General features: G+C 37.3%; 1 protein-coding gene across 5 annotated transcripts in view; it reads left to right on the top strand.

Moving 5' to 3' along the window:
* Window positions 1-27,163, top strand: part of RNASEH2B (ribonuclease H2 subunit B) — a 74,881-nt gene that overhangs the window by 35,187 nt on the left and 12,531 nt on the right. For 2 of the 5 annotated variants that reach the window (XM_070578820.1, XM_070578822.1), the window contains exons 6-11: window positions 5,697-5,761; window positions 7,435-7,540; window positions 9,894-9,975; window positions 11,346-11,388; window positions 15,345-15,425; window positions 17,866-18,285. In XM_070578820.1, the coding sequence (XP_070434921.1) occupies window positions 5,697-5,761; window positions 7,435-7,540; window positions 9,894-9,975; window positions 11,346-11,388; window positions 15,345-15,425; window positions 17,866-17,982 (494 nt within the window). In that variant the 3' untranslated portion in view covers window positions 17,983-18,285. Of the gene's footprint in view, window positions 1-5,696; window positions 5,762-7,434; window positions 7,541-9,893; window positions 9,976-11,345; window positions 11,389-15,344; window positions 15,426-17,865; window positions 18,286-27,163 lie in introns of those variants that run through there. The other 3 variants (XR_011528059.1, XM_070578823.1, XM_070578821.1) reach the window with 2 other exon arrangements.

Here is a 27,163-nt window from a genome sequence, read left to right as displayed (position 1 = left end):
GACACCAGATGCTGTCTCAAAAGTCTGTGGCATTAAAGATCTGGTTCAGCCTGCTAGGTTTATGAGAACCTTCCCCTCTTGCTTTCTCCCTGCCGAATAAACCCGACCATGCTTGTTTGTATCCTGGATGATGATGGCAGTGACCTGACTTAGCACTGCCCGTTTTATTAGTGAAGGAAACGATGTGTCTCTGCTAGTTCTGGGGCTCAGCACATTTCTTGCCAAAGAAGCTCACATTCAGTGGAGAGATGACGGGGGAAAGGACTAACAGAGGGTTATAAACCTGATCTTGAATATAACACTCTGTTTCATATTGCAAGCAAAAACTGCACCGCACTGTCCGATGTGATTAACAGGAAGAGCCAGGAAAACTTACCTGATTAAAATACCCCAAGTACAGTTGCCAAGTTTCTATCCCCAGGAGGCAGGAAAAAAAAGAGACCATATGAGTTTCTCAGTTGTAGAAAACATTGAGAAGGTAGATGTGAAAATGTGCTCTAGGCAGTTTGTTCAACAATACATCAGGGAAATTCCAGTTTGTGAACCGATTACCCAATTGCTGAACATGTTATTTAATTGTAGACTTACTTTTATTCCATCTTTATTTTGTAAATCCAATCTTTCCAGATGTTTGAGACCAGTTTTATAGGCACCAGACACATTAGGGAAAGAAAGCTTTCCAGCATACATACATATTATCTAACTCACTAACTCTCACAAATATTAAATTTAGGACACAAACGAACATGTTATGGTACTTTTCATAACTGTGGATAATCTATGGGTCTCGTGAATATTCTAAACCTCCTTGTTTATCAAAATTTTTAAATTTCAAAATTAAGCAGTAGTTTATGTACTTGGCCCTTGTGTAGCATTCTGGGATATTGAAGAAGGATGTTTCTTAGTGGCTATCTTGTCCATGGAGTGTTTAATTAAAAATACATTTATAATTAAAAAACTTCCTAGGAAAAAACCCTCCAGGTCCAGCTGACTTCACTGGTGAATTCTACCATACTTTAAGGGAGAAATACTGATTCCTACTCAAACTCTTTCAGAAATTAGATGAAGGAGGAATATTTCCCAACTAATTTTATGAAACCAGAATTGCCCCAATACCAAAATCAAAACTATTACAAAAAGAAAACTAGGCCAATATCCATTATGATGATAGACTGAAAAATCCTTAACAAAATGTTAGCAAATAAAATATATGAAAAAGATAATAGATTGTAACCTGGGGTTGGGTTTATCACAGGAACGCAAAGTTGGTTCAACATTAGAAAATCCATCAATAGAGTTCATCATATTTACACACGACAGAAGGAAAACTGTATGATCTTCTCAATAGATATAGAAAAAGCATTTGACAAAAGTTAATCATAATATAAATTCTCAACAAATTAGAAATAGAAGGGAGTTTCCTCAATCTGGTAAAGGGCATCTATGACAAACCTAAGCTAACATCACACTTCGTTGTAAAAGACTAAACACACTTTTTTTCTAAGATTTAGTATAAGATGAGGATGTCTGCTCTCACTACTTCTATTCACAATTGTAGTAGAAGTCCTGGCAGGTTCGATGAGACGAGAAAAAGAGATAAAAGATGTATAGATTTGAAAGTAAATGATGAAACAGTCTTTATTCATAAACAATATGGTCATGTGTGTGAAAGCCCAAAGGAGACTATTAAAAAAAAGTCACTAGAGGGGCTGGCCCCGTGGCCGAGTGGTTAAGTTCGCGCGCTCCGCTGCAGGCAGCCCAGTGTTTCGTTGGTTCGAATCCTGGGCGCGGACATGGCACTGCTCATCAGACCACGCTGAGGCAGCGTCCCACATGCCACAACTAGAAGGACCCACAACGAAGAATATACAACTATGTACCGGGGGGCTCTGAGGAGAAAAAGGAAAAAAATAAAATCTTAAAAAAAAAAAAGTCACTAGAACTAATAAGCAAGGTCTCAGGACACAAGATCACTATACAAAAATTAATTGCTGAGAAATTCAAGAAGAGTTAAATACATAGAGAGAGATATACCACATATACCATGTTCATGAATTGGAAGACTCAATATTATTAAGATGTTCATTGTCTCCAAATTGGTCTATGGATTTAGTATAATGCTTAGCAGCCTTCTTCCTTTTTTTTTTCGGTAGAAACTGATAAGCTGATTCTAGAATTTATAAGACTGTACAAAGGACCTACAATGGCTAAAACAATTTTGAAAAAGAAGAACAAATTGGAGAACTTACACAACCTGATTTCAAGACTTACTATAAAGCTACAATAATCAAGAAAGTATACTATTGGCATAAGGATAAATATATAGATAAATGGAACACAACAGAGAATCCAGAAGTGGACTCACACTTTTATAGTCAAGTGATTTTTTTCAGTGGTGTCGAGATTATTCAGTGGGAGAAAGGATGGCGTTTTCAACGAATGACCTGGAAAAATTGGATATCCATATGAAGAACATATGACCCTTACCTCACAGTCATACAGAAAAATTAACTCAAGATGGATCACTAACTTAAATGCAAAAATGAAAACTAATTGAACTTCTAGAGAAAAACAGGAGAAAATCTTTGTAACCTTGGGGATAGGCAAAGATTTCTTAGGACACAAAACCCACTAACTGTAAAAAGAAAATTATAAATTACACTTCATCAAAATTAATATCTTCTGTTTTTTGAAGGACACCATTATGAAAAAAGAAGATAAGCCACAGTTGGAAGAAAGTGTTTACATGGCATATATCTGATAAAAGATATGTATCTCAAATAGATAAAGAATTCATTTAACATAATAACAGGATGATATACAGCCCAGTAAAAAGTCAGCAAAAGATTTGAACAGATGCTTCACAAAAGAAGGTTTAAAAATAGCCCATAGGCACACGAAAAGATGTTCAGTATCCATTAGTCGCCAGGGAAATGTAAATTAAAACCACAAGGAAATATCATTAATATCCATCAGAATGGCTAAAATAAAAAAAGAGACAATGCTAACAAGTTGTGGAACAACTAGAACTCACTTACCTGGCTCGTGAAAGCATAAAATGGTATAACCGCTTGAAAATGTCTTACAACTCTGTAATTCTACTCCTAGATATTTACTCAAGACTTATGACAACATACGACCATGCAAACACTTGTGCAAGAGTGTTCTGAGCAGCCTTTTGTTTTCATAGCAACTTTTTCAAAATAGCCAAAAGCTGGAAACAACCTAAATGTCCTTCAGTAGGTGAATGGGTAAACAAAATGTGGGATATCCATACACAGGACACTACTCCGTAATACAAAGAAAGGAACTATTGCTAGCTGCAACAAAATGGATGACTCTCACAGTCAAGTAGGATTCCATTTCTGTGAGGTTCTAGAATACAGGAAAAATGAAGCTCCCATGATAGCAGATGCGTTTACCTGAAGTTTGGTGGGTGTGAGAGAACTGACCACAGAAGGGCTCAAGGGAACTTTTTGGTGTGATGGTTACATGGCTGTATTACACATTTGTCCATGTCCTCAAACCGTGCACTCAAAATGAGGGTGTTAATCACAGGAACAGCAGACCTAAATGAAGTTGATTTTTTTAAAGAAATGAAGCAGTTGCTGATCCAGCACAAGAAGCTAAGCCTCCTCATTTCTGGCACAGTATTTCTTCCTTTTTCTTTCTTTTGCTTTTTCCTTCCACACCGTCTCTCCACAAGATAACGTTGGCTCCTTTCTTCTCCACACTTCCCTCTCCCGTGAAATCCAGTGATGGAATGTGGGAAGCAGGGCAACAGTGAGTGATGGCTCTGAGACTCCAGCCTGGGTGACCAGGAGGATGGTTTGGGAGGAAGATGAACAGTGTGGCTTTAGACACAGAGCCTGAGCTCAGGGCTTTGGGATTCCAGGTTGGGTTTGTTTAGTCTTGTTGAGACAGGATGAACTCACCCCAGGACAAAGGTACAGTTGGCCTTGGAGCAGGAGGAAGCTGAGCTGGGAAAGAATCAATTCCTTATGTGCCTGGTGTCGTGCTGTCAGATTAGTTTGGATCATCTCATTTAGTAGGTGACTTCCCAAGGAGACATCATGTGCTGGGTGTGCAGGAGCCCCAGCAGTACCGCTGAGAGCCTGCGGTCTCTGCTTCTTCTGAAAGAGCGTTTTCAAGAGGGAAAGGAGTGGCCTACAAGGGGTTCAGGGAGTGGGAGAGAGGGAGGAGAAGCACAGCAGACTGTAGAACATTCTTTCAGGAAATTCAGAGGGAGAAGCAAGAGAGAAGTAAGTAGCCAAGTCAAAGTAGGATTTCTGAGGAGAAGCCTGAGCACTGAGCTTCTCTGGAGATTCTCAGACAATGAACAGAACTAAACCCCGTTTACCAGCATACGTTTAGTGAGTGATTGCTGTATGCTCTCTTAGAATTCCCCTTCCTGTATGTGGGGGTGGGACATGGTCTCCAGGGAATTCACGTGCAGTCTCATCTGCCTTGCTTCTCCAGCAGCCTGTTTGCCCAGGCTGTCCTAGCTCCAGGATAGTAGACATTGCGCCTTGGAATTCCCAAACTTCTGACAACGCCCTTTGCAACAATCCCTCCTTTTTATTATTCTAATAACATCTTCTGAGAAGATGGGTGCAAAGGCCCAGCCCGATTCTTTCCTGCCTCCTCTTGCCCACAGTGTTGACACCCACAGGCTGAAATGGGGAGGATACGTACAGGAGCTAAGGCCAGGGACTGCCGGCCTCCCTCCCTACAAACTATGTATAATGAAACTCGAGCAGTTTAACAGACTGCGGAGAAAGATCCCTGAATAAGCAGTTTCCGAGCGCCACGATTACGATCGAGAGGAAGAGGAAACGTCATTCTTTACGACTCTAGGATGGCTCCCGGAGTCACAGGCAGCGAGTATGCAGCTGGCCTTAGGATTTCCGGTGGTCACAAAGATAACTCCTGCCTGGAGGCCGGGGCTCAGAGTGGAAGTGCTGCTTCCGCTGGTTGCGCAGAAAGCAAGAAACCCCATGAATGAAGTGTGACCGAGGAAATAAGGGTTTAATGACGTAGTATGTAAAGCTGGTGGATTGTGCGGGGAGGAAGTATAATTTATAAGAGCTGAAACTTTTATCCCCATAAAGGGCCAGACTGAGCCTGCCATAAATCTGAATTCCTCTGAAATAGCTATGGTTATATTGATAACACGTTAAAAGATAGATGTATCTTTTCTTCTTTCTCCACTAATCCTAGCAGGACGGTACTGAGTAGTTAACAGGACTTTTTTCCTGAATGTATGTAATGAAGTTCATAGGCACCTGCATTTTGTTTCAGTTTTGTTTCTTGGGATATCCATTTTTATTTTAGAAAAGAAGTCTTTCATTGAAAACATTGAGGGGAGCTTAAAATCATTCAGAAAAATGAAGGTTGCTTGTCATGTTATTGGCTGAGTTTTAAAAATTACATTTTCTACAGATTCTTTTGTATAATTTGATGATTTTCTTAAATTCCCACTCATTTGACGGTTGGATGAAACCTGAGGTACCCTAATTCTCCTTTGGGATTTTTTTTAAATGTCTCAAGTATGCTGTCAGGTTTATCAATTGAGTTTTTCAAGAATATAAACTATTATGAAATATTTTTAAATTATCTGGTATAGGATGTAAACTTGAGTTTATTTTTTGTTTAATCTACTGTGTTGTCTTTTTTTTTCTTTTAATTTAATCCAGAAATAGACAAAAAGAAATATTACAAGTTCAGCAAAGAGAAGACATTAAAGTGGCTGGAAAAAAAGGTATAGTACCTCTCCAGGGCCTTGGGGCAGAGAAAAATTTAATGCTTCTTTTAAAAAATCTTTAGAGAAGGTGGTTAGTCTGAATCCAAAGACCATCTTGTATATCCAGCTAAAAAAGGAAAACTATATAAAGATATCCACATATGAGAAGTAATCTTTAACTTTTCATCCTCCCTAACTTATGTATCTCTGGAGGTAGCTTGATGTTTTCCTTTGACTGCATCCCCATTTCTCTGTGATCCTCGCCACTGAATGCAAGAAGTTCTTGCTGTTTGTTGGTATAGATTTGAGACTTCCAAGCCAGACAGTACCAGGCCAGACATGCATTTGCTGCTGTCAGTCCTGCAGTAAGCGGTTGATATTATTCGCACGTGGCTGGGCAGAGGACTGAGGCAGACGGGACTCAGGCTTAGAGGGCGTGAGTCCCCCGCTCAGTGTCTGGATGCCAAAGCGGGGTCATCTTCCAGGCAAACCCTGTGTCTTGGCAATCCTAAGAGTTACACCTAATGTAAGGTCTAGGGCAGTGTTTTTCAAATCATTTAGTAAGTCAGAACCAGTATTTCTCTTCAAATGGAATGGCGTGGGATGGGACGGGATAGAAAATTAAAATACAACACAGTGTAAGGTCAAGTGTTAATTATGGCTCAGTGAAACATATATTTATATATGTGTTTGAGTATCAGATTGCTATGTATTTCTTACTGTGGGCTGTGGTAAAAACAAAACAAAACAAAAAACCTTGAAAGCCACTGGTCTGAGGATATTGTACTTCTGTATTAAGAATCTCACCAGGCCGGATCTATTGATGACAAAGTTTTTGCAACTTCAGTGGGTGCCAGTAGTTATAGTCTGATTCCAACGATTCTCTTCTGTCTTGTTGGTTTGTTCTATCATGTTACGGAGCACACTGGGAGCCTGGGAACGTGGAAACGAATCTTGTAGAATGAATCGGGCTCCTACGGTACAAAGTAGTGAAAAGATTTTAAAAGTGCCCCTGCTTCACTTTTCCCGTGCATTTGTTGCAGTATTGTCATTGGTAGTAGCATTCTGTGTGGGTGGAGAAGAGGGTAAGTGCTGAGCAGAATTTTGGCGTTCAGGTTTTGCTCTTAGCAAATGATAATGACGTGAATAGCAAAGTGAAGTTTACATTTATTGACTGTATTTCCTTTCTTAAATTCCTAGGATGTGGGAAATTTGTATTATTTATTTTCTTTAGAAAATTATTTCATATAAACTTTGTGCCAGGTTGTGTTCTAAGGGCTTTACGTATGTTAACTAACTTAATCCTCACAACAGTCCTGTAAGGTAGGTATTATTTTTATCCCCATTTCACAGATAGACACAGAGAGGTTAAGTAACTAGCCCATGGTCACAGAGAAAACCCATGCAGCTTGACTCCAGAGTCAGTGCTCTCGATCACCACAATATGCTGCTTCTTATGTGTAGGCCTTAGGAAGTCCATGTATTGAGATCCTCCTGAAATGCTGTTGCTGCTGCTCAAGCTTTCTCCAAATGTGCAGCCATCTCTCACCTTCTAATACCTGGCAGAGAGATTTCTAGGTTCGCAGACACTTCTCCCTGGATCTTACATAGATTGAGGACCATCTGGAAAGTCAGGGATTTCTAAAGGTAGTTGAAAATACCCTGATATGACACTTCTGGTTACTTCATAGGTTAATCAGACTGTGGCAGCATTAAAAACCAATAATGTAAATGTTGGTGCCCGAGTACAGTCAACTGCATTTTTCTCCGGTGACCAAGATTCCAGTGGCAAGGAAGGTAAGGAAATCGTTTCATTAGAAATGATTTTTATCTGGAGGAAGTTGCTTATGTATAAATGCCCGTCTTATGATTTTAAAATCTTACTGTCTCAGAAGCTTCCCGTTCTTGCCAGTGTGTCCTCGTGGATCTTGTGGCAGATGTACATTTTGTTTCAAAACCAAGTAATATTTCTGATGTAGATCACTTGTCTGTGATTGACACTTAAATCATTCATTTAGCAAATATTGATTTTGCTCTAATAGTAAAAATAACTCTAACAACTCTATCACGTGTTGAAGGTGTGTTATGTGTCAGACCTTTTACTGAGTTGCCAGTGTACACATGTCGTCTCATCTGACCTTCCCCCTGAGTCTCATTTTACAGTGAGAGCCTGGGGCTGTGTCCAAAGTCACCGAGCTGGGACACGGTAAAGCTGAGCTCGTACCGGAGCTGGTGTCATTCTCGGGTCCACACTCCTGACCTTTCTGTTGTACTGTTCGCGGGCACATGACTTCCAGTGAGCTGCATCTGTCGGCATCTTACTCTCAGGAAGCATATGTCTTACTATAGGTCTCAATATTTTGATTTTAGATGAAACTTGATTCACTTGGCAATTTTTTTCTTTTAGGTTGTTATGGTACATTCTTTAGCTTTTTCTAGTGTAGTGTCCTCTTCTTTTTATCTGTATAGTTGAATAAAAAAGGTATATAATGCAATTAACACTCTCAAATGGTGGGACAGAAATTTTTTTGACTAATCCCCATTTCAGGTGTACAACTCTGAAACATCTGAGTTTTTTCATTAAAAAAATAAAAACTAAGAACTGTTGCCTGTTTGTGATTGATGGTAATTCAGGCAGTCTCTGATTTCCAGAAATTGACCTTAAAATACCTCGCACATACAGACAATAGCAGGCTCCCGCCATTCTGGGAGTGGTGGATGGCGCCCTTGCCGTCCTGAGTTTACCAGCTGCCAGTGTCTTTGACTGGCTTGAACAAAAGGAGAGAAGGGATGGAGTCAGATGGATGGATGGATGGATAAAACCATAGATTTCTGTTAAAGTAGGAGAAGGGATGTTAGAGATTATTTAGACAGATCTTCTCATTTTAGAAATGAAAAACCATAGTCTCAGAGAAGTAGGTGACTTATCCAAGGTCACTCATCCTAGCTGGTAGGCCAGGTCTTCTGCTCTGGGACCAGTGTCCTTACCAGTCTCTAAATATGAGAGTCTAGGCTTAGCTGTATTGCCATTTAGGGTCCCAGCCATAAAGTAAGCTTAACACTCTTTACATTATTTCCTTTTTTTAGATCTTTAACTTGGTTATGCTACCAGAAGAAGCTAACAGATGATATGTTGGCTTTCTTAAAATAGTTTTCTTTGTCTATTCATGACTCATTGCGTAATTACTAACTCAGAACCAGGAGCACATTTTAAGAAGGGTCCAGTGGTAACTTTCAGTTCTGTGTTGGCAGTGAAAATCTTTCACTGAAGACTTGGTGAGTTTGGGTGGCTCAGGCAGCAGTCTCTTTCTCAGTAATCCTGAGGCAAATTGCTATCTTAGCTGGAAGGCAGAAGAGAAAGGAAAGAAAGACGCAGATGAATATCCCAGCAACAAACCTGCGATATTGCTTTGGGTAGTTTATATCCCCATGTGGTTATCCCGTCTTATGATTAACTTTGATCATCCCCTAGTATTCTACATAAAGTACTGAGTTAAAGAGGGCTTTGAAACAGGTTTTATTGTCTTATATAACTGTATTTAATTGATGCCACAGCTTCATTTGAGTACCGAGGATCCAGATGCTTTAGAATTAATGGTTATACATTCTGGGAGTTTAGTTTTTTTTTACTTTTTTTAAGGCATTTTATTAGCTTGGGAATATATGTAATGTTCAGGACTCTTATAAAGCAAGTACTTAATAGAGACATATGACATATTGTTTCTCTTAAATAAGCATATTCATTACTATCCAATTATTAGATTGATTCTATATTGAAACAGACCCAGAAAAGATTAGTCTTTTAAAAAGACGCAAATATTTCACATTGTTAAGCTGATTTTTGAATTTCATTTGTATTCAAGGGCTTCAACTCAGAAAACAACTAACTGTCATTTAGTGAGCATCTACCTTGTTGTATTTGTATTATCTCCTATCTTTGATATCATCCTGTATCATATCCATCATATCACCCACTACCCTGATAGATAGATATTAGCATCCCCATTTTACAAAAGAGGAAACAGGCTAAGAGCTTAAGTGACTCTCTAAGGCCAGATAGAGCCAGAATTTGAACTCTGGTTAATTTGACTGTAAAACTACCATAATTATTACTATTTTTTTCTTTCATTTTACATTTTATTTCTTTCAGAGGATTATATTCGTTATGCCCACGGTCTGATATCTGATTACATCTCTAAAGAATTAAGTGATGACTTATCTAAATATTTAAAGTAAGTATTGCTCATCTTTAGGCATAATTAAGAAGTACGTTTGTGCTACTTGGTTTCCCAGCAATAGGGTTTCTTTATGGCTTATCACATCACTGTTTCTGGTAAGAGATTATTCTTGAGTTATGTCATAGACTCCATGGTTTGGAGATGATTTTTAATGGACGTTGATTACAGCAAATTGATTTAGTTGATACACACAGCAGGAACTCATATGAATGTTAGAATTAGAATTATGGGTTGGTATGATTTTAGAGGGTAAGCTGTGTTAAAATTTTATCCCCAGTTAGACTTAATTAATTTGATTCTTTGTGATCATTCTAAGAGAAATTAAGGTAGAAGGAAAGAGTAGCTGGCATGTAGCATATTTTTGAAAGTTACATTTAAAGGTTTTTTACCATTTTCACTGTCATTAGATGTTCTCCAAGTACCTTTATTGTGCCCAGCACTTAGAACTCAAAGAAGGCTGAGACGCAGTCAGTCTCTGAGGGCGGAAGAGGGTTTACAAATGACTTCATTTGTGTTCCTTCCTTCATGAAGATCTTTAATATAATATAAAGACTTTACCTTAGGCTGAAAAAAAGTGTGTTTATTTTCTAGATTTTAGCAACTGTTGTTAAGATTTTATGTGCGTGATGATCTAATAGCTTTTCTTGATCTTATAAATCCTTTTTCTCCTCTAATCCATAAAAATAAAATGACTCTAATAGATAGAGTTGCCGTTTTTAGCAAATTGCATAGGTCCTACTTTAAAAAACAATTAGTGGAAACGGTTTTCTATAGTAGGTAAAGTGTGTTGAAAACCTGCTTTAAGTTGATGATCATACCCTTCTGTTTAATGGTTCCCTGGCTTTCTTAATAGCTGCTTGTCTTGTTAGAGATCTTATTTCTTTATACGCCATTATTTTTTTAGATTCTTTTCTTTCCACTGAAATTTTTAGGTTTTGGTTAAAGATTTGGGGATGTCAATTAAACTTCTCTTTAATGGAAGAAAAGGTAACGTTTGTGTTGCTTTTTGTCAACAGTTAAAATAATTTTCACTTGTAAATATATTATAGATTTGTCATTTATGAAGAAAAAAATACAACACCAAAATGCAAATTTATAGGGAATAAAGAAAAGCAATTCCATTTCAACAAATGAGTTCTAACTTTATATTTTAGTTCAGAGAATTCCGATACAAGGAATTAAGTAGAGAAATGAAGATTTATTCATTTGGAGAGATTTCATTCTTTACACTGAGGTGACCGTATTAGTAAGATGTGACGCTGTCAGATGAAAGCAGGACTTAGCAAGTCTTAAGTTGGCTCAGTCTTTCTGTTTGCTTGTCTATGAAAAAGCATGACTATGATTCTTATTTTTTGCTTCCTTAGGCTTCCAGAACCTTCAGCTTCATTGCCAAAACCTCCATCAAAGGTAAAAAGCTGTGACTAAGATATCTTTGGGGCACTTGGAAAAATATTACACTTTTACCACATAGTCTAGTTTGTTCTAGTCTATTTTAAATGGTACTAAGGCCACCTTGCACAGAGTGGTGTTATGTGGAATAAGGATCGTCTGGGCTCTCCATCAATATTTTTTCATTTTTGTAGATTTTACCTGAATGATAATAAAGTGCTGTGAAAAACAAATAGCCAGATACCTATGTGAGAACATTATACATACGTAATTAAAATTAAATCTTATTGAGTTAACCAGATGCTGTATTAACTTTATTAATCAGCAGGAATGCTCTATGTATAGAACTCATTTTGCCAAATCTAGGCTGTGACTGGCACAAAAATTCAGAGCATGATTTTTGTAACAAAGACTCCTTTGAGCAAGATGACCACACTTTTTTTTTTTCTGTGCTTGAAATGATCGACACCATTTGTGTGCAGTTTTTATCTGTTGGGGAAAGCCTCTTCCTCTCGCAGATGTTCTCAGACTGCCACCCACGGCTGCTCTGCCCCATGGGCTGCTACTTGTGTTTGTCTCCCATATCCAGAGAGCAGAGAAGCCACACCTGGGATGGCACATGTAGCAGCCCTCGGTCCAGGCCTGACCTCAGACAAGTGCGCGCTGCTCAGAGACAGGGAAATAAACACACGCACCAGCTTGTCAGCAAGGTCATTCTCCAGCTGGCAAAATGATGGATGCCTTAAGAGTGTAAAGTGGACACGTCATGGATGTTAAACAACCTGCCTTTTCCTCTGCCTTCAAGGTGGCCAGCATGCTCAGGATTTTTTTGTATCAGTCCAGTTCGGAGGTGGTGGTAGCTCCAAAAACATGCTTTACTTTGACTTTTAGAAAAAGATGGAAAATCTAAACTGCCTCCGTGTTCAGTGTGGGCCATCTGCAGCAGATTGCCAAAGGAGGTTCATCTTTGCTCTCTGGAGGAGCAGTGCGGGGCAGAAGGCAGCAGCTGTGAGATCTGGGGCCGTCTCAGTCAGACCTGTGCTTTGTCCAGTGCAGTAGTTAATCTTTGACAGAAGCGCTCGGGGCTGTAGACATCATCATCTTGCTGTAACTAAGAGGATAGGCGCATTTGTTTCTTATTTCTCTCCCTCCAAAAACTAAGCATATGTCTTTCTCCCAAATATCTGTCTTCTTTAATAACTTAGAGATCATTCATGAATGGATCTAAACCTATTCTTGAAGGTTCTAGTTTTTGATTCCGTAAGGGGTAATGCGTTTCATAAGTTTATTCTTCTCTGACCTACTTTTCTGTTTTTACTTTTTAATTTCTAAAACTTGAGTCGTTTGGGATTTCATCATTTATGATTTAGATCAGGAGTCAGCAAACGTTTTCTGTGAAGGCCAGATAGTAAACATTTTAGGCCTAATGATGCAGATGGTCTCTGTCACAGCTACTCAACTCTGCTGCTGTGTCGCAAAGACAGCCGCAGACAATTCATAACCGAATCAGCACGGCGGGTTCCAGTAAAACTTCATTTATAAAGCAGACGGCCGGCTGGACGTGGCCTGTGAGCTGTGGTTTGCCAAGCCGCGATTTAGATCTCGGCAGCTTGCTTCCCCTGAATCTCAGCCTCATCTCCTGGCTTATTTTAGTGGCTTTTCGAGGTCCTCTACTCTGTTGTGTGTCTGGGACTCTGGTGCACACATTGCAAGCTGCACTGGGTGATGTTCCGTGGTTTAAACAAGCCCAGGATGATGTCTTCTGTCCATCTCCAGGATTTGATTGATTTTTACAGTAATGTAGTTGATTATTTTCAGGAAATATGTTCCAGCGGCTGTTAGGTATCTTTGTATCTGGGTTTAATCAATAGCCTGGAGCCTGTCATCCTTTACATGTTTTGCATTATTTTCTTACTATCATGTTTTCCTATGTTGAAGCTCAGCTTCCAGTCCTCACGCTCTTGAGCCTTTTGAATTTATCACTGTCGGCTAGCAGAGCCGAATGCAATCAGTGGAGTTGGAGATGCTCTTAAGTGCCTTCTTGCAAATCATTTGTGAGAATGATGAGACCAGTCCTAGAGTTAATTCTTTTGGTATTTTGCTGTTTGCTCTTCTTGTTCCAGAACTGTACCCATTGAATCACACCCTTTGTTACTGTCTTTCAGAGCCACGTTTCTATTTCTTCTGAAACATCCCCCCAAATCCATAGTTATTTGGTCTTTTAAATAACAAAAATTTAAGTCAATGTAACAATCATGTTTTTTCAAACATATTCAACAATGTGCTGGGAATAACATAAAAACTAGTTATGTGCAGAGGCTAGCACAATCATTTTTCTTTTTTATAAGCACTTATAACTGGAGTCTTGTTTGATAGTGAGCCACTGAAACACTTGAACAAGTCAGCATTTTATTAAATGTTTTATATTTATAAGGAAGTACCTTTCATCTTAAGCTCTTGCCGTGAACATTTTTTATTTGATGTGTCACTGAAAAGTGACAGTGTCTAAGTGTTTATCATAACGTCGGTATTAGGAACATTTTACCACAGAGAAGGAGAGCAAACATTCTCATAACTTTAAGCTTTTGCGATTTGAAACTACTACAGCCTTCGTCATTATTACCTGTGAGTTCTGCTCTTGAAGATACTTTTCTAGTAAAAATATCCATCATCTAAACACCATTTACTGTCTTAATTTGAAGTAGAAACATGTATTCTTCACAAAGTCGCTTGTATCCATACATTCACTTTGCTGATAGGTGGTTCGTACGTGATACGCTAGTCTTTTTCTTTTGAGGATTCCTTTGCTGAGGTCACTGTGTGGCCAAGAGAAGGTTTGGCCACGTTATGTGATACACTCCCAGGATGCCCCCCTGTCTTCTAAGTGAAGAATTTCAAGGCATGCTTTATCCTCTTGTGTTACCCATGTGCTGTGGCGTCTTTAGCACCAACGCTACCAGTTCTTTGTTTAGCAAAAGCTGGAGCGTGAGAGTGAGGCTAGGAACAAAGCTGTGTTTCCTAGGGTAGCTCCGTGTGAGTCTTGTCAGCATGGTCTCTCCACAAAGACCTTGAAGATCTGGAAAGATCCAAGTGTGATCACCATGCAATCAGTTGTCTGTGTTAAACATCAAGACTTATCTGCCCCGCTGTGTGTCTTTTACATAATAAGTGTGTCACCAGTCCTTCTATAGTGTGAACATTAAGGCCACAGCCTAGATCTTGATAAGATTCTCACATTCATTGGTGCAAAAGGTTCACGTGAAAGGTGAAAACATAGAGTAGAGGTTGACTTAGTTGCATTGGGCCTAATGGAAAGAACACTTGCACAAAAATTGAGCTCTCACCCCAAGTCCTGTACCAGGTGGACTTAAACTGTCCATTTAACCTCTTCTGTGCTTCCTTCTCCTGCTGGCTTCTTGCTTTGCAAGGCTGTTCTTGTGTAGATAAAATGAGGTAATTTAATTGAAAGGAGATAAGAACTGAAGCTATACAAAGATGATCGTAATAGAATAATGCTGTCCCTGTATTCCCAAATGGACATTACATCAGCCCAGGAGGTGAACAAAGAGGGGGTTCTGGCTGGACACCTGGTCCTTAAAGGAGATTCTTGTCTCTGATTTCTGTGCCTGCATTCACCCCTTAGACTGTGCTGGAGGTCAGCAGTCACCTAGATGCCCCTCGTCCCTGGTACATATGAAGTATGTGGTCAGGACTGCTAGACCGCCTAAGGGGCTGGGTCGTGGACTTGCCTAATCATATCCACATCACCAGGGCCGCTTCTTGGAAGGGATGTGTAGCTTAGTTCCCTAGATAATTGGCAAAATGTGAAGGAGCTTGTAAAAAGTAAGCCCTTTGCATGATCTGCTGCTCCATTTGGCCACAATGTGGGTCCAAATTGTACATGTTGGTTTTTTTTAAATGAATTGATGTGTCAAGGTGACATTTGATACCACTCCACTGCTCTAACATTGCAGAAAGTAAAGTTGTCAGATGAGCCTGTAGAAGCGAAAGAAGATTACACTAAGTTTAACTCTAAAGACTTGAAGACTGAAAAGGTATGTGTGTCCAGGTCGTGCCGGCATGCTCTTGGATTCAGTGGGTGCTGGGTGCTGCATGAGGATGTCCAGGAGTGATTGCGTGCTTGATTGTGATTTTATAACTTTAACCATGAAGAATTATTGACTCACATTTCTGTCTTAATAATTAATTCAAAATTGTGAATAACAACAAAATATCAAACAGGGAAGACATTTTATGAATCAAAGGAAGGCAATATACTTAGCAAGAGTGTGCCTAGACTTTGCTATGTATTCACAGTGATAGGGTGGGGCAGAAGGAGGGAGCCTCTGCAGGTAATTGTTTGTCAACTCTACAGCCCAGAAGCTTCCCAGAAATTATGATGATAACAAAAATTGTTAATAACCCCACCATTCACAATCACCCTGGCAAGTATTTTCATAACATTTCTTACTAAGTTTTATCTTATACATGCATTATAAATACATATGTAGCTTTTAAAAGTGGCATTGTAATATATATATAGTTTTTGTTCTGCCCTTTTTATTTAGCACTACATTATGAAAATGTTCATGTCATTAAGCATTCTTTGAAAAATTATTAATGGTTTCATAATATTCATCGGGAGTGTTATTCCATATGGAATATAATTTATTTAATCATTCCCCTCATTTTTGAGCACATAGGTTACTTCGGCTTTTTTTATTTTTTGTTTTAATGAAGTAATAAACACTCATTTATAGTCTGCATCTCTGATTATTTCATTAGAACTTATAATTTAGAACTAAGGGTAAGGGCTTAGAAAACATGAGCCCTTTCCATGATTATTGAGAGAGAGATATAGCTAAAATGCTTTCCAAAGATGGAGCAGAAGCCTGTTCTCCCAGCCATTATTGCTAATGAGTATTTGTGTGGCATTCCTGACAACATTGAATATTATTTTTATTCTTGAAAATTTTTGCCTGTCTATTTAGGCTACATTTCTTTAACTAGAAAGGTTAGTTGTTTTTCCAAGTGCTGTTGTCCATGTGCCTTTTTACAGATTGTTGGTTCAGGTCTCTTGCCTGCTTCTATGTGGGGTAGTGATGTTGTTTTTGTTGTTTTATAAGAGCCATGCTAAATTAAGGCTTTAACTCTTCCATGACATCTAGGGTACAAATAATTTTCCAGTTTGTATTTAGCCTTTTCATTTGTTTTTTTACTAGTTTTCAGTTTTTCTGAGGAGTAAATCTAGAAATTGTGTTTTTTTAATGATTTTTTTCATTATTTTTGTGCTTAGAAAGACCTTGCCTGTCCTAAGATAAGTTAACTTTCACTTGGAGTTTAACAACATTTACTCCCCTAAGAGCTGAATGTTTTTATAAAGTTTATTCTTTAATCTGTATGTAATTTATGTGGCCATGTGACGTCAGGGAATAGTCTAGCATGAGATTTGGCTAAATAGCTGTTTATCTCCATGCGCTCTGGAAGCAGGGACATTTTTACATTTCTCTGTGAGAAGCATTTCTGCCCCACCCGTCTAAGCGCTGCTTCCCATCGTGTCCACTTGGGCTCAGCACCAGTGAGATAAGGGGTGGACCAGGATGTCAGTTAAACGCAGGGAATAACATGTCTGAAAGAGACTGTCACTTTTCACCATCCGGTCAAAAAACAAGCCTTCTAAATTATAAGTGACAGAAGCAAGATTTCATACCGTGCCCTTAAAAGATACCTTGGCACTGACTTTGTCTGACTGTTCCAGGGGAGACAAATGAGATTTTTCCTTGCTGATTCCCATTATTTATGCTTCTGCTAAAAATTGTGATGCATCAAAGTAAAATCAGCTGCTAGTTACCTTCTACTAGTGCTTGTTCTGGGACATGGAAAAAAACAACCAACAACAAACAAAAAAACAATGACCAGGAAGAGAGAGAAGTTTACAAGGCAGAGATATTTGGAGTCAGCTTTTTGGAGAGTATTTCTTTGTTGGAGGGAAAACGGGGCAGCTAGCCTGCTGGTCCAGAATGCCTTGCAGTCCAGGTTATCTTTTGAATATAATAGCGATGTCTTTGGTTTCCCATAGAGCCTCTGAATAACATCAGATGGTAAAGTGGCGTGAATTATTCATCGTGTGGTAATACAAGGCTGTAATTCCCCCCTCTGACAGTTGCTGCCTGTGTCAGTTCCATTGTTTGTGTTATTGCACTTAATGCACGCTCCAGAATTATTCCCCCAAAGTAAACTATCGGTTGTAACATTCCACTCCTTAGAAGGCGGCAGTTTTGTCTCCTGCCTCTTTTAACATATTTTTCTCTTAGGGCTGATTTCTGAATAGACATCAGAACTTTTTTGAATAATCACCCCCTTGAGAAGCGTGTTAGCAGCAAATGCTTACCTCCCTTAATGAACCTGAAGACATGCACTGTCTTGTTTGATTTGCATGTATGGTTTATAAATGTTACATTCGTAACAATTTTTCTCTTTTATTTTCATTAACAGAAAAATAGCAAAATGACTGCAGCTCAGAAGGCTTTGGCTAAAGTTGACAAGAGTGGGATGAAAAGTATTGATTCTTTTTTTGGTGTGAAAAATAAAAAAAGAATTGGAAAGATTTGAAACTTTGAGAATGAAATCTAGCAAAAATATTTACCTTTTACATGTTCTGTTTTCGTCCTTCCTCTATGTCACTATACTTCCTGACCCTTAATTACCACCTTAAAAAAAAAGCCAGTTTTCAAATTCACTTGAATATTTCTTTGTATTTGATTTTTATATTTCTGAACAAAATATGGAAAAGTAATTGTGTAACTTCATGGCTTGTGGCCTTTGGAGTCTTGTTTGACATAATGAAAAGTAATCAAGTGAATAGAATTAATCTCTAGCATCACAATTTCCTCAATAAACTGACCTGTGACAATATTTGAGTATATGCCTGTTATTTTATGCAACTTTGCCACATCGTAGCTATAACAATATGGTTTTCAATATACTGCGAGAAATCAGATAAAACTATCAGATAAACTACTACTTTCTAAAAGTCTTTAGTTTTTGGTAAATCTTTTGTTTAATGATATTTTCTGTTTTATGAATATATGTTCTTTGTAGGAAATAGAGAAAAGTATAAAACAAAAATTGTAATCTACCAACTTTTTATTACCCAGAGATAAAATGGGGCATTTTCTTATAATAATAATTTTTAAAAGGAATTATAACACAGTCATGGTCCACATAACGGCATTTTGATCAATGATGGACCACATATACAACAGTGGTCCCATAAGATTAGTACCATGTAGCCTATGTGTGTAGTAGGCTATACCATCTAGGTTTGTGTAAGTACACACTATAATGTTTGCACAACAACGTAATCTTCTAACAACTCATTTCTCAGAATATATCCCCATTATTAAGCAATGCATGACTGTATTGGTGTTTTTTTTGGCTAAAGAAGATTCGCCCTGAGCTAACATCTGCTGTCAATCTTCCTCTTTTTGTATGTGAGCTGCCACCACAGCATGGCCACTGACAGATGAGTGGTGTAGGTCCGCACCCAGGATGCGAACCTGGGCCACCAAAGTGGAGTATGCTGAACTTAACCACTAGGCCACTGGGGCTGGCCCTGAAGTGATTTTATAAGCATTCTTCTTGACATCATTTTTTGAGCATTTTCCAAGGCTACTAAAATATTTTTCATAAATATGCTTTTTTACAGGCAGTAATTTTTAATTATTTGGATGTTTGATTATTTAATGACCATGACTTTATTTTGGACATTTGGATTATTTCCAAATGTTCGTTGTTTGAAGAATCAGATTGTATGTAAATATTTGTCCGCATCTTTTATTGTTTCCTTAGAATGGATTTTTAGATCTGAGCTTACTGGTTCATAAGTAAGTTCTCCAAATACGTATTTGTGGGAATATTACTTCATGGAAAGGTTATAGGATCTTATACTCTGACAAATTAGCTTTGAATATTATCTTTGCAAATAAGTGGGAAAAGGCATTTTATTGTGGTTTTAATTTACATTTCCCTGATTAATAATGATATTAAACATGTTTTCACATTACTGATCATTTGTCGTCTTGTGGAGAATTATCTGTTTATGTCCTTGTTTAAATAGTTGGAGTGTCAGGATTTTCCTTATTGACTCCAAAAGTATTCTGTAACTTAAGTACATGAAGTGTTGTCCACCATATTCATTATAAATTTTTTTCTTGACTTATAATTTGCCTTTAATTGTATGTATGATTTGTTGTCGTGCAGATGTTTTGGTTTTTTGTAGACACATATGCATATGCTTTTCCGTTATGTAGACGTTATACTTGGGAAGATGTTTGCCTTTATAGGAAAGGTCACTAGTCACTTATTTTTTTCTAATAGTTAATTTTTTGTGTTACATTTAATTACTTAAATCATCTACAGAATTTATGTTTAAATATACTTTGAAATAAAGCACTAATCTGATTATTTTCTCACCTGTTTATTTTTCCATTAGATCTGTAGGATTGTTTAATCAGCTTCTAAGAGTAAGTTTCAGTGGTATTTTTACTGAGATTTTGTTAGACCCATAAATTATTTTGGGAAAAACAGACATCTTTACAAAATTCAGTGTTCTCCTTCCAGAATATAGTGTTTCTCTATATTTACGAAGCTCCTAATCATACCTTTCGCCAACATTTGGTTCGTAATCTTCATATAGGTTCTAGATAGTTCTTTTTAAGGAGTATCTCTAGGTAATTTTTGTTGCTATTAATAAAATCTTTTATTTTTTCAGTTAGATCTTATAACTAGCTATTTTGTGGTAAAGTTTTACATTTTGATATATTTATCTTTTAAATAACCAGTTTACTAAACTATTAATCTAAATATTTTCCATTTTATTCATATTGGGTTTGCAATGCATAATGCAATGTAATCTTACTTTGAAAAAATTGTGTGCAATTCTTTCCAATAGTTTGACTTCTTTTATATCTTTTATGTCATGTTACATAAGCAAGAATATCCAGAACAGTGTTAAAGAGTAGTAATGGTCATCATCTTGGTCTTTGTGATTTTATTAATGTATTTTACCATTAATTCTGACACTAACCGTTGTTAATATGATAAAGAATAATCCATCTTTGATATTTTCTTTTATACCTTAGTTTCTTTAAAGTTTGAATTAGAAATTGATGTTGGTTGTTATCAAATGTCTTTTTGGCACCTATTGAGATGACTATGGAGTTTTTATCACTATTAATCCGTGCCTGAGTTCCTACAATAAACACCACCTGGCAGTAGAAAGGCTAACGTATTAGATGCTCCTTATTTGGTTTAGCCCTTGTCAAATCTAGTTTTCAAGGCTTTTATTTACGATTTTTGCATCTATATTCAAAAGCAATATTGCCATTAGGTTTTAGTGTCTGAATTATGCCGGCTTTCCAGCTTTCCCAGTGTTCTGGAAGAAATAATTTTGTGTAGGAATGTTCTGTTTCTGGAAAATTTCAAAGAACATCAGTGGTAAAATTGTCTAGCACTGAGCCTTCTCTTTGTTGTTGTTGTTGTTGTCATTATAGTCTTTAATCTGGAAGAATTTCTCACTTGTTCTTTGTCTTACTGACCTTGACATTTTTGAAGAGTACAGGCCAGCTATTTGGTAGAGCGTTCCTCACTTTGAGGTAATGTTTCCTGTTGATTAGATTCAAGTTAGACCTTTTGGGCACCCAGAGAAGCAATGATGTGTCTTTCTCAGTGCACCATATCAGAAGTCACAGTGTGTCCCTATACCAGTGATGTTAAATTTGGTCACTTGATTTGTGGTGTCTCCTGGGTTTATCCACTATAGAGTTAAGTATTTTTCTCTTTGTAATTAACAGGTAATTTATGGGTAAATACTCTGGGACTTGTAAATATTCTATTTGTCATCATTTACCCACAAGTTTTAGAATCTACTGATGATTTTTCTAACTCCATTTCTTCTATATTTATTTTTTTTATATTTAGTTGGCATTTTCCTATAAGGACAAGCTTCCCCTTGTCCATTTATTTATTCATTGATGTACTTATATCAGTATGGACTTGTAGATTTTTATTTTTTCCAGTGGGTTATATTACATTATTTTGTTGCTCATATTGTCCCAGAAGGGCCAGTGGGAGTCCCTTCAAGCCAGCTTGTATATCTTTTTGGTATGTTTCCATCGTTCTTTAATACTTGCTTATCTCTTCCATGATGACAGGGTATTCCAGGCTTTTCTTGTACTTTCCCTGTCCAAGCCTGGAATTGGTCTTTTATCCAAGGAGCCAGGGTTAGTTTTAGTGAAGAATGGTATTTAGAAACCAAGATCTAGGCACAAAGTATGCTCATTGCTCCTATCGAACTATGTGTGTAGATTTTCTTCATGAGATTCAGGACGTTCTCTTCTGTTCCCAGTTCACTTGAGTGTTTTCTTGAACAGGTATTGAATTTTATAAATTGTTCTTCTGCATCTATTGAGATGACCATGTAGTTTCCCTTTAATAAGGAACTATCTTTTAATATGTACAGTATAATGATTGATTTGTGATTGTTAAATTAACTTTACATCCCTGAGATAAGCCCTACTTGGTCACAGTGTATTATTCTTTTCATATATAGTGTTGTGTTTTATTTCCTAATATTTTGTTAAGCAGTTTTGTATCTCTGTTCATGAGGGATGTTAGTTTATAGTTTTACTTACTTGAAATGATTTGTCTAGTTTTGGTATCAGTAAAACTGACCTTATAAAATGAGTTGGGAAATATTCTCTCATCACCTATTTTTGAAAGAGTTTGTATGAGATTTGCATTGTTCCCTCTTTTATGTTGGTAGAATTCACCAGTGAAGCCATTTGGGCCTAGAATTTTCTTTCTGGGAAAGTTTTTAATTACTAATTTGATTTCTGTAATAGATACAGAGCTATTCTAATTTTAGCCTTTTTCTTGTGCCCTTTTTAGTAATTTATGTCTTTCAAGAAGTGTGTCTATTTCATCTAGGTTGTCAAATTTATTGGCATAGTTGTTTCTCATGTTTTTATTATCCTTTTAATGTCTGTGGATCTGCAGTCATGTTCCCTCTTTCGTACTTGATATTGGTCATTTGTGTCTTCTTTTTTGTTTTCTTGATTAGTCTAGCTAAAGATTTGTTAATTTCTTTGACTCTTTCAAAGAATCATTGTCTTCTGGCTTGCATAATTTCTGATGAGACATCTGTGATAATTCTTGTAATTCTTCCACTTTATGTAATGTGTCCCCTCTTCCCACGCTGGCATCTTTTAAGATTTTTTCTGTATTATTAGTTTTCAGAAAGTTGATTGTGATGAGCTGATGTGGTTTTCTTTGTGTTTATCTTGTTTGTGGGTCCATTGAGCTTCTTGAATCTTTGAGTTTATAATTTTTATCAAATTTCAAAAATTTCTAGCCAATATTTCTTTCAATACTTTACTGTTCTTTTCCCCTTTTCTCTTAATCCCTCAACTTCTAGGACTCCAATTGCTTGTATGCTAGACCACTTGATATTTCCCCAGAGATCCTTTCACTGAGTTTCTGGTTGTTTGGTTTTTTTTTTTAATGTTCCATTTTAGACAGTTTCTATTGCTATATTTTTAAGTTTATGTTGGTATAGTGTTTCATCTTCTATTAACCTCAGTGAATTTTTATTTCAAATGTTGCAATTTTCAGTTCTAGATGTTCTCTTTGGTTCTTTTTGATGTCTTCCCATTTCTCTCCTCATTATGTTCATGTTTTCTTTTAAATACTTTGTTATAGTTACAATAGCTGCTTAAATACCCTTGTCTCCTTGTTCCATCATCTCTGTTGTTTCTGGGTCTATTTCTCTCTCTTTTCTTTTTTATTTACTTTTTTATTTTTAAATAATTTGAAAATTATAGAAAAGTTGCAAAAACAGAAGCATTTACTTATACCCTTCACCCAGCTTCCTCCAACATTAACGCCTTATGTAACCATACTACAATTATCAAAACAAGGACGTATGCGATACTATTAACTAATCTGCCACCTTATTTGAGTTTCACCTGTTTTTACACTAATGTTTTCCTGTTTCAGAATCCAATTCATTATCCCACATTGCATTTAGTTGTCATATCTACTCTGTTTTTTCTAATGTGTAAGAGTCTGTCAGTCTTTCTTTGTCTTTCAATGATCTTGACACTTTTGAGAGTACTGGTCAGTTATTTTGTAAAATGCCCCTCAACTTTTGAGATACTTTGAAACTATGCTAATATCCTGTTTCTCATGTGATCCTTTAATAGTACTAATAACTAATGATACTAGTAACAACAAACATTGTGTAGCATTTATGTGCTTGGCCCTGTTATGAGCACTTTACAAATAATAACTCATTTAATCCCCACAATAGCTATAATTGTAGGGCAGGGTACCATAGGAGTTAGGATAGTGACACCCAACCCAAAGGGCATGATGAGAAGAAAGCTACTTTAACACTTGAATTATCATCCCTATTAAAGTTAAGCACTTTAACAGCAGGAATTCTGTACTGTTTCAAGTTTGTGTCTTCCACAGTGCTGGGCACAGAGTATGCAATTGGTAAATGTTGAATAAATGATAGTTGGGTGGGTTGAATAATCTAACCAGTATCCTCACTAGTTGAGACTTGATTGTTTTTCTTCGAAGGGTCAAAGTCAGGATCTTCACTTACCTTGTCTTTCAAATGTCTAAGCTGTTATCTGGCCTTCTTTTTGGTCTTTAACTATGCCAAGCTGCTCCCTCATTGGTGTCTTTGTGTGGACTGGTTTGAATTTATACCCCTGCCTCCAGATCTTCACATGGTTGGTTCCGTCTTGTCCTTATCCCTTATCTCAAGAATCATTTTTTCAGAGATGCAGTTCCTGACCTTCCTTCCCTGCTTCCACCCCATCCTACTCATTCCCTCTTCATCTCATTTTTCTGCCTTACCCTCTTCACAGAACCTTGCCTGACTGGTTCACAGTTGTGTCCATGCACTTAACATGGGACAGCACAGAACAGGACTTCAATAAATGTTTACTGCATGAGATAATCAATCAAACAATCACTCAATCTGTACTGGACACCTCAGACAAGTGTTCTACAGTACGAGATTGGTTTCTCAACACCTGTGGCTGAACCCTGAAATTCAAGGATCATTCTGAAAGTGGGTTTTTTGGGATGCTCTAGAATTTGAAGTCCAAAGACATATTCATAAACTTGTTAGTAACCTCCTTGTATAGGCTTAAACTTAAATAGAAATAAATAGATATAATCTTTAATCTCCATATATAAAGGGCTGAGAATTTCTTCTGTCAGTTGATTGAGCTGTACTCGTTATACTCATTTTATCTGTGTCACGAGATCTGAAGTTAGAATATATCGTTTACATCTGTGTGGCAGTGCTAATGTTAATAAATTTGCTTTTATATGGCGTTTAGAAATTATTTATATCCAGCACACAACCTAAACTTTAAAGTTTGAGAATCTCTGTGGTCTATAGAAACTCCTTGTCTTCTCAGGAGCTTTATTTTTTTCCAGCTTTATTGAAGTATAATTGACAAATAATAATTGTATATGTTTAAGGTACACAACATGACGTTTTGATATACATATACATTGTGAAATGATTACCACAATCAAGCTAATTAACACATCCATCACCTCACATAGTTGCCATCTTGTGTGTGTGTGTGGTGAGAACACTTAAGATCTCCTCTCTCAGCATCTCTCAAGTATACACTAGAGTATTACTAACTGTAGTCACCAGGCTGTACGTTAGATCCCAGGAGTATTAAACAGGAGTTTAGATATAGATATAGATGACTTAGATATAGGTTAAATGGCAATTTGTGCAATCAGCAGTTCTCTTTTCCTCCATATTTGACTTTACCTTTGATGCCAAGATGAAGACCCTAATCTCACTTGCAATGTGCAGCATTAACTAGGAGTTAAATAGTAGTTGAGAAATGAAAAACTAAAGGAATTACGCATGGAAAGTGCTGTTTTGGGGAATAATATCAGGAATAAATCAATAGGGGCTTATATATATATACATACACTTATACACACATAGACACACACATATACACATAAGTATACACATATGTACATATCAATGCACGTATATATCCTTTCAAATTCTTTAAGGAGTTTCAGAGTAGAGCCTTTTTAGACTTTATTATATCAAACATGAGGATACTTTAGCTTACTCAAATCCTTTGGTCCTTTCTTTCTCCTGATTACATCATTTTTCTTGTTGATTAATGTGCTGAGTTTGGGGAAAACTTCAAAAAAATTCTGCAAACTATAAAACCACTTGTGTACACACACAAGAGCCTCCATCTTTTTCATCAAACCATACTTATTTCTGAAACTGATCTCAGGTTGCCAACATTCTTTCCTTTTTTATGTCTGGTTTATCTTCAGTTTGACTTTTCCTCGTACTCTGGCTGTCAGGCTCTTTAATCTTCCAAGGCTGATACTCCTGGTTCTGCGGTCCCAAGGAGATCCTCCTATATCAGGTTTAATGTGGATGTCAAGTGGAATTGTGTTTCGTTGGTTCGGGTCTATTTCTAGTGTGCTGCAGTCCATTCCCAGGATCCTATTTCTCTTACTTGGGGCCTCAGCAAGACGCAAAGGCAATTTCAAAGTGAGAAACTAAAATGTACCCATTTACTTGCTAAATGTACAGTGTTGTTTATATTGTCCGCAAACTTATGACAATACTAATAAACAGAAACCTTGATCTTTAAAAATGTAAATGAAGGGAAAAATGATTAACTGTGTTTCAAACTAAACTAAAAAGTTTACTTTAAAAAGTAACAGTAATTGGTTGAAAAAGACCAATTAATTTAAAGTAGCTGGATTATAGCTGGTGGTAGTTCCAGTCTGTGATCCACGGACAGATCACAAGCGTTGCTGGTCCACAGTCGTGTCTTCTGTGCCAGATGAGACTGGATCATTGAGTCATTCGATGTCCTTCTCTGCTGTCACTACTTCTTGGGGAGCCTCATCTGCTTTGCGCCTGTGAGCAAAATGCTTTTAGAGTTAGCATCCATCCAGTGCTTAGCATGCCTCAGGTTCTCCTCTAAGGTCTTTAGATGGATTATCTCCATCTATTGTGGTGTTTGTGGTATATATTTGTCTCTTTTCTTCATTTCCCATACATCACATTAGTTTGCATTAGAAATAAATGCAAAGAGCACAGTTATTGGAAAGTAATAATAAAGACTGACAAAGCACTTTGCAATTTTTAAGCACTTTTCACGGAATTTGTGTGTTTAATCCCTCCAGAAACTGTATGGCGTAGTTGATCTTAATTCCCCCATTTTACAGTTGGAAAAGGTGAGGTCAGCTTTGCCCAGGGTCACACACAACTAATAAATAACTGAGCCAGAACTTAAACTCACAACCTCTGACTCCCTCACTCTCTACGCCAAAGTCCCTTTGCCCTGAAGTCCTGACTTCTGTTACATGCTGGGGAGTCACCCCTTCGCCAGATTTGAAAGACAGCTTCTTCACTTAGGTTAGGATTGACTTTCTCTGTTCTTAAAGTTGATCTCACTTGACTAGCTGCCTTGTATGACATGTTTTTTCCCAAACAGCCATTTCTCCAGGACTAATCCAAAATTTAGACATCTCTAGAGTTTACTGCATTAAACAGTCAAACCGCTTTTTGGAAGACAAAGAGCCCCCAGTCTAGGAAGGTGGAGAGTGCAAGGATATTTTCTCAGTGTCCTTGGAAGATGTCCACAGGCTTTGACCTCATCTGAGTAATCGGGAAATTGATTAGATTTCTACACCTTTTTATACA

Source organism: Equus przewalskii, chromosome 16, assembly GCF_037783145.1.
Source record: "Equus przewalskii isolate Varuska chromosome 16, EquPr2, whole genome shotgun sequence".
Lineage (NCBI taxonomy): Eukaryota > Metazoa > Chordata > Mammalia > Perissodactyla > Equidae > Equus > Equus przewalskii.
Note: the sequence above shows the minus strand (reverse complement) of the source record. Positions and strands in the feature narration are given on the sequence as shown.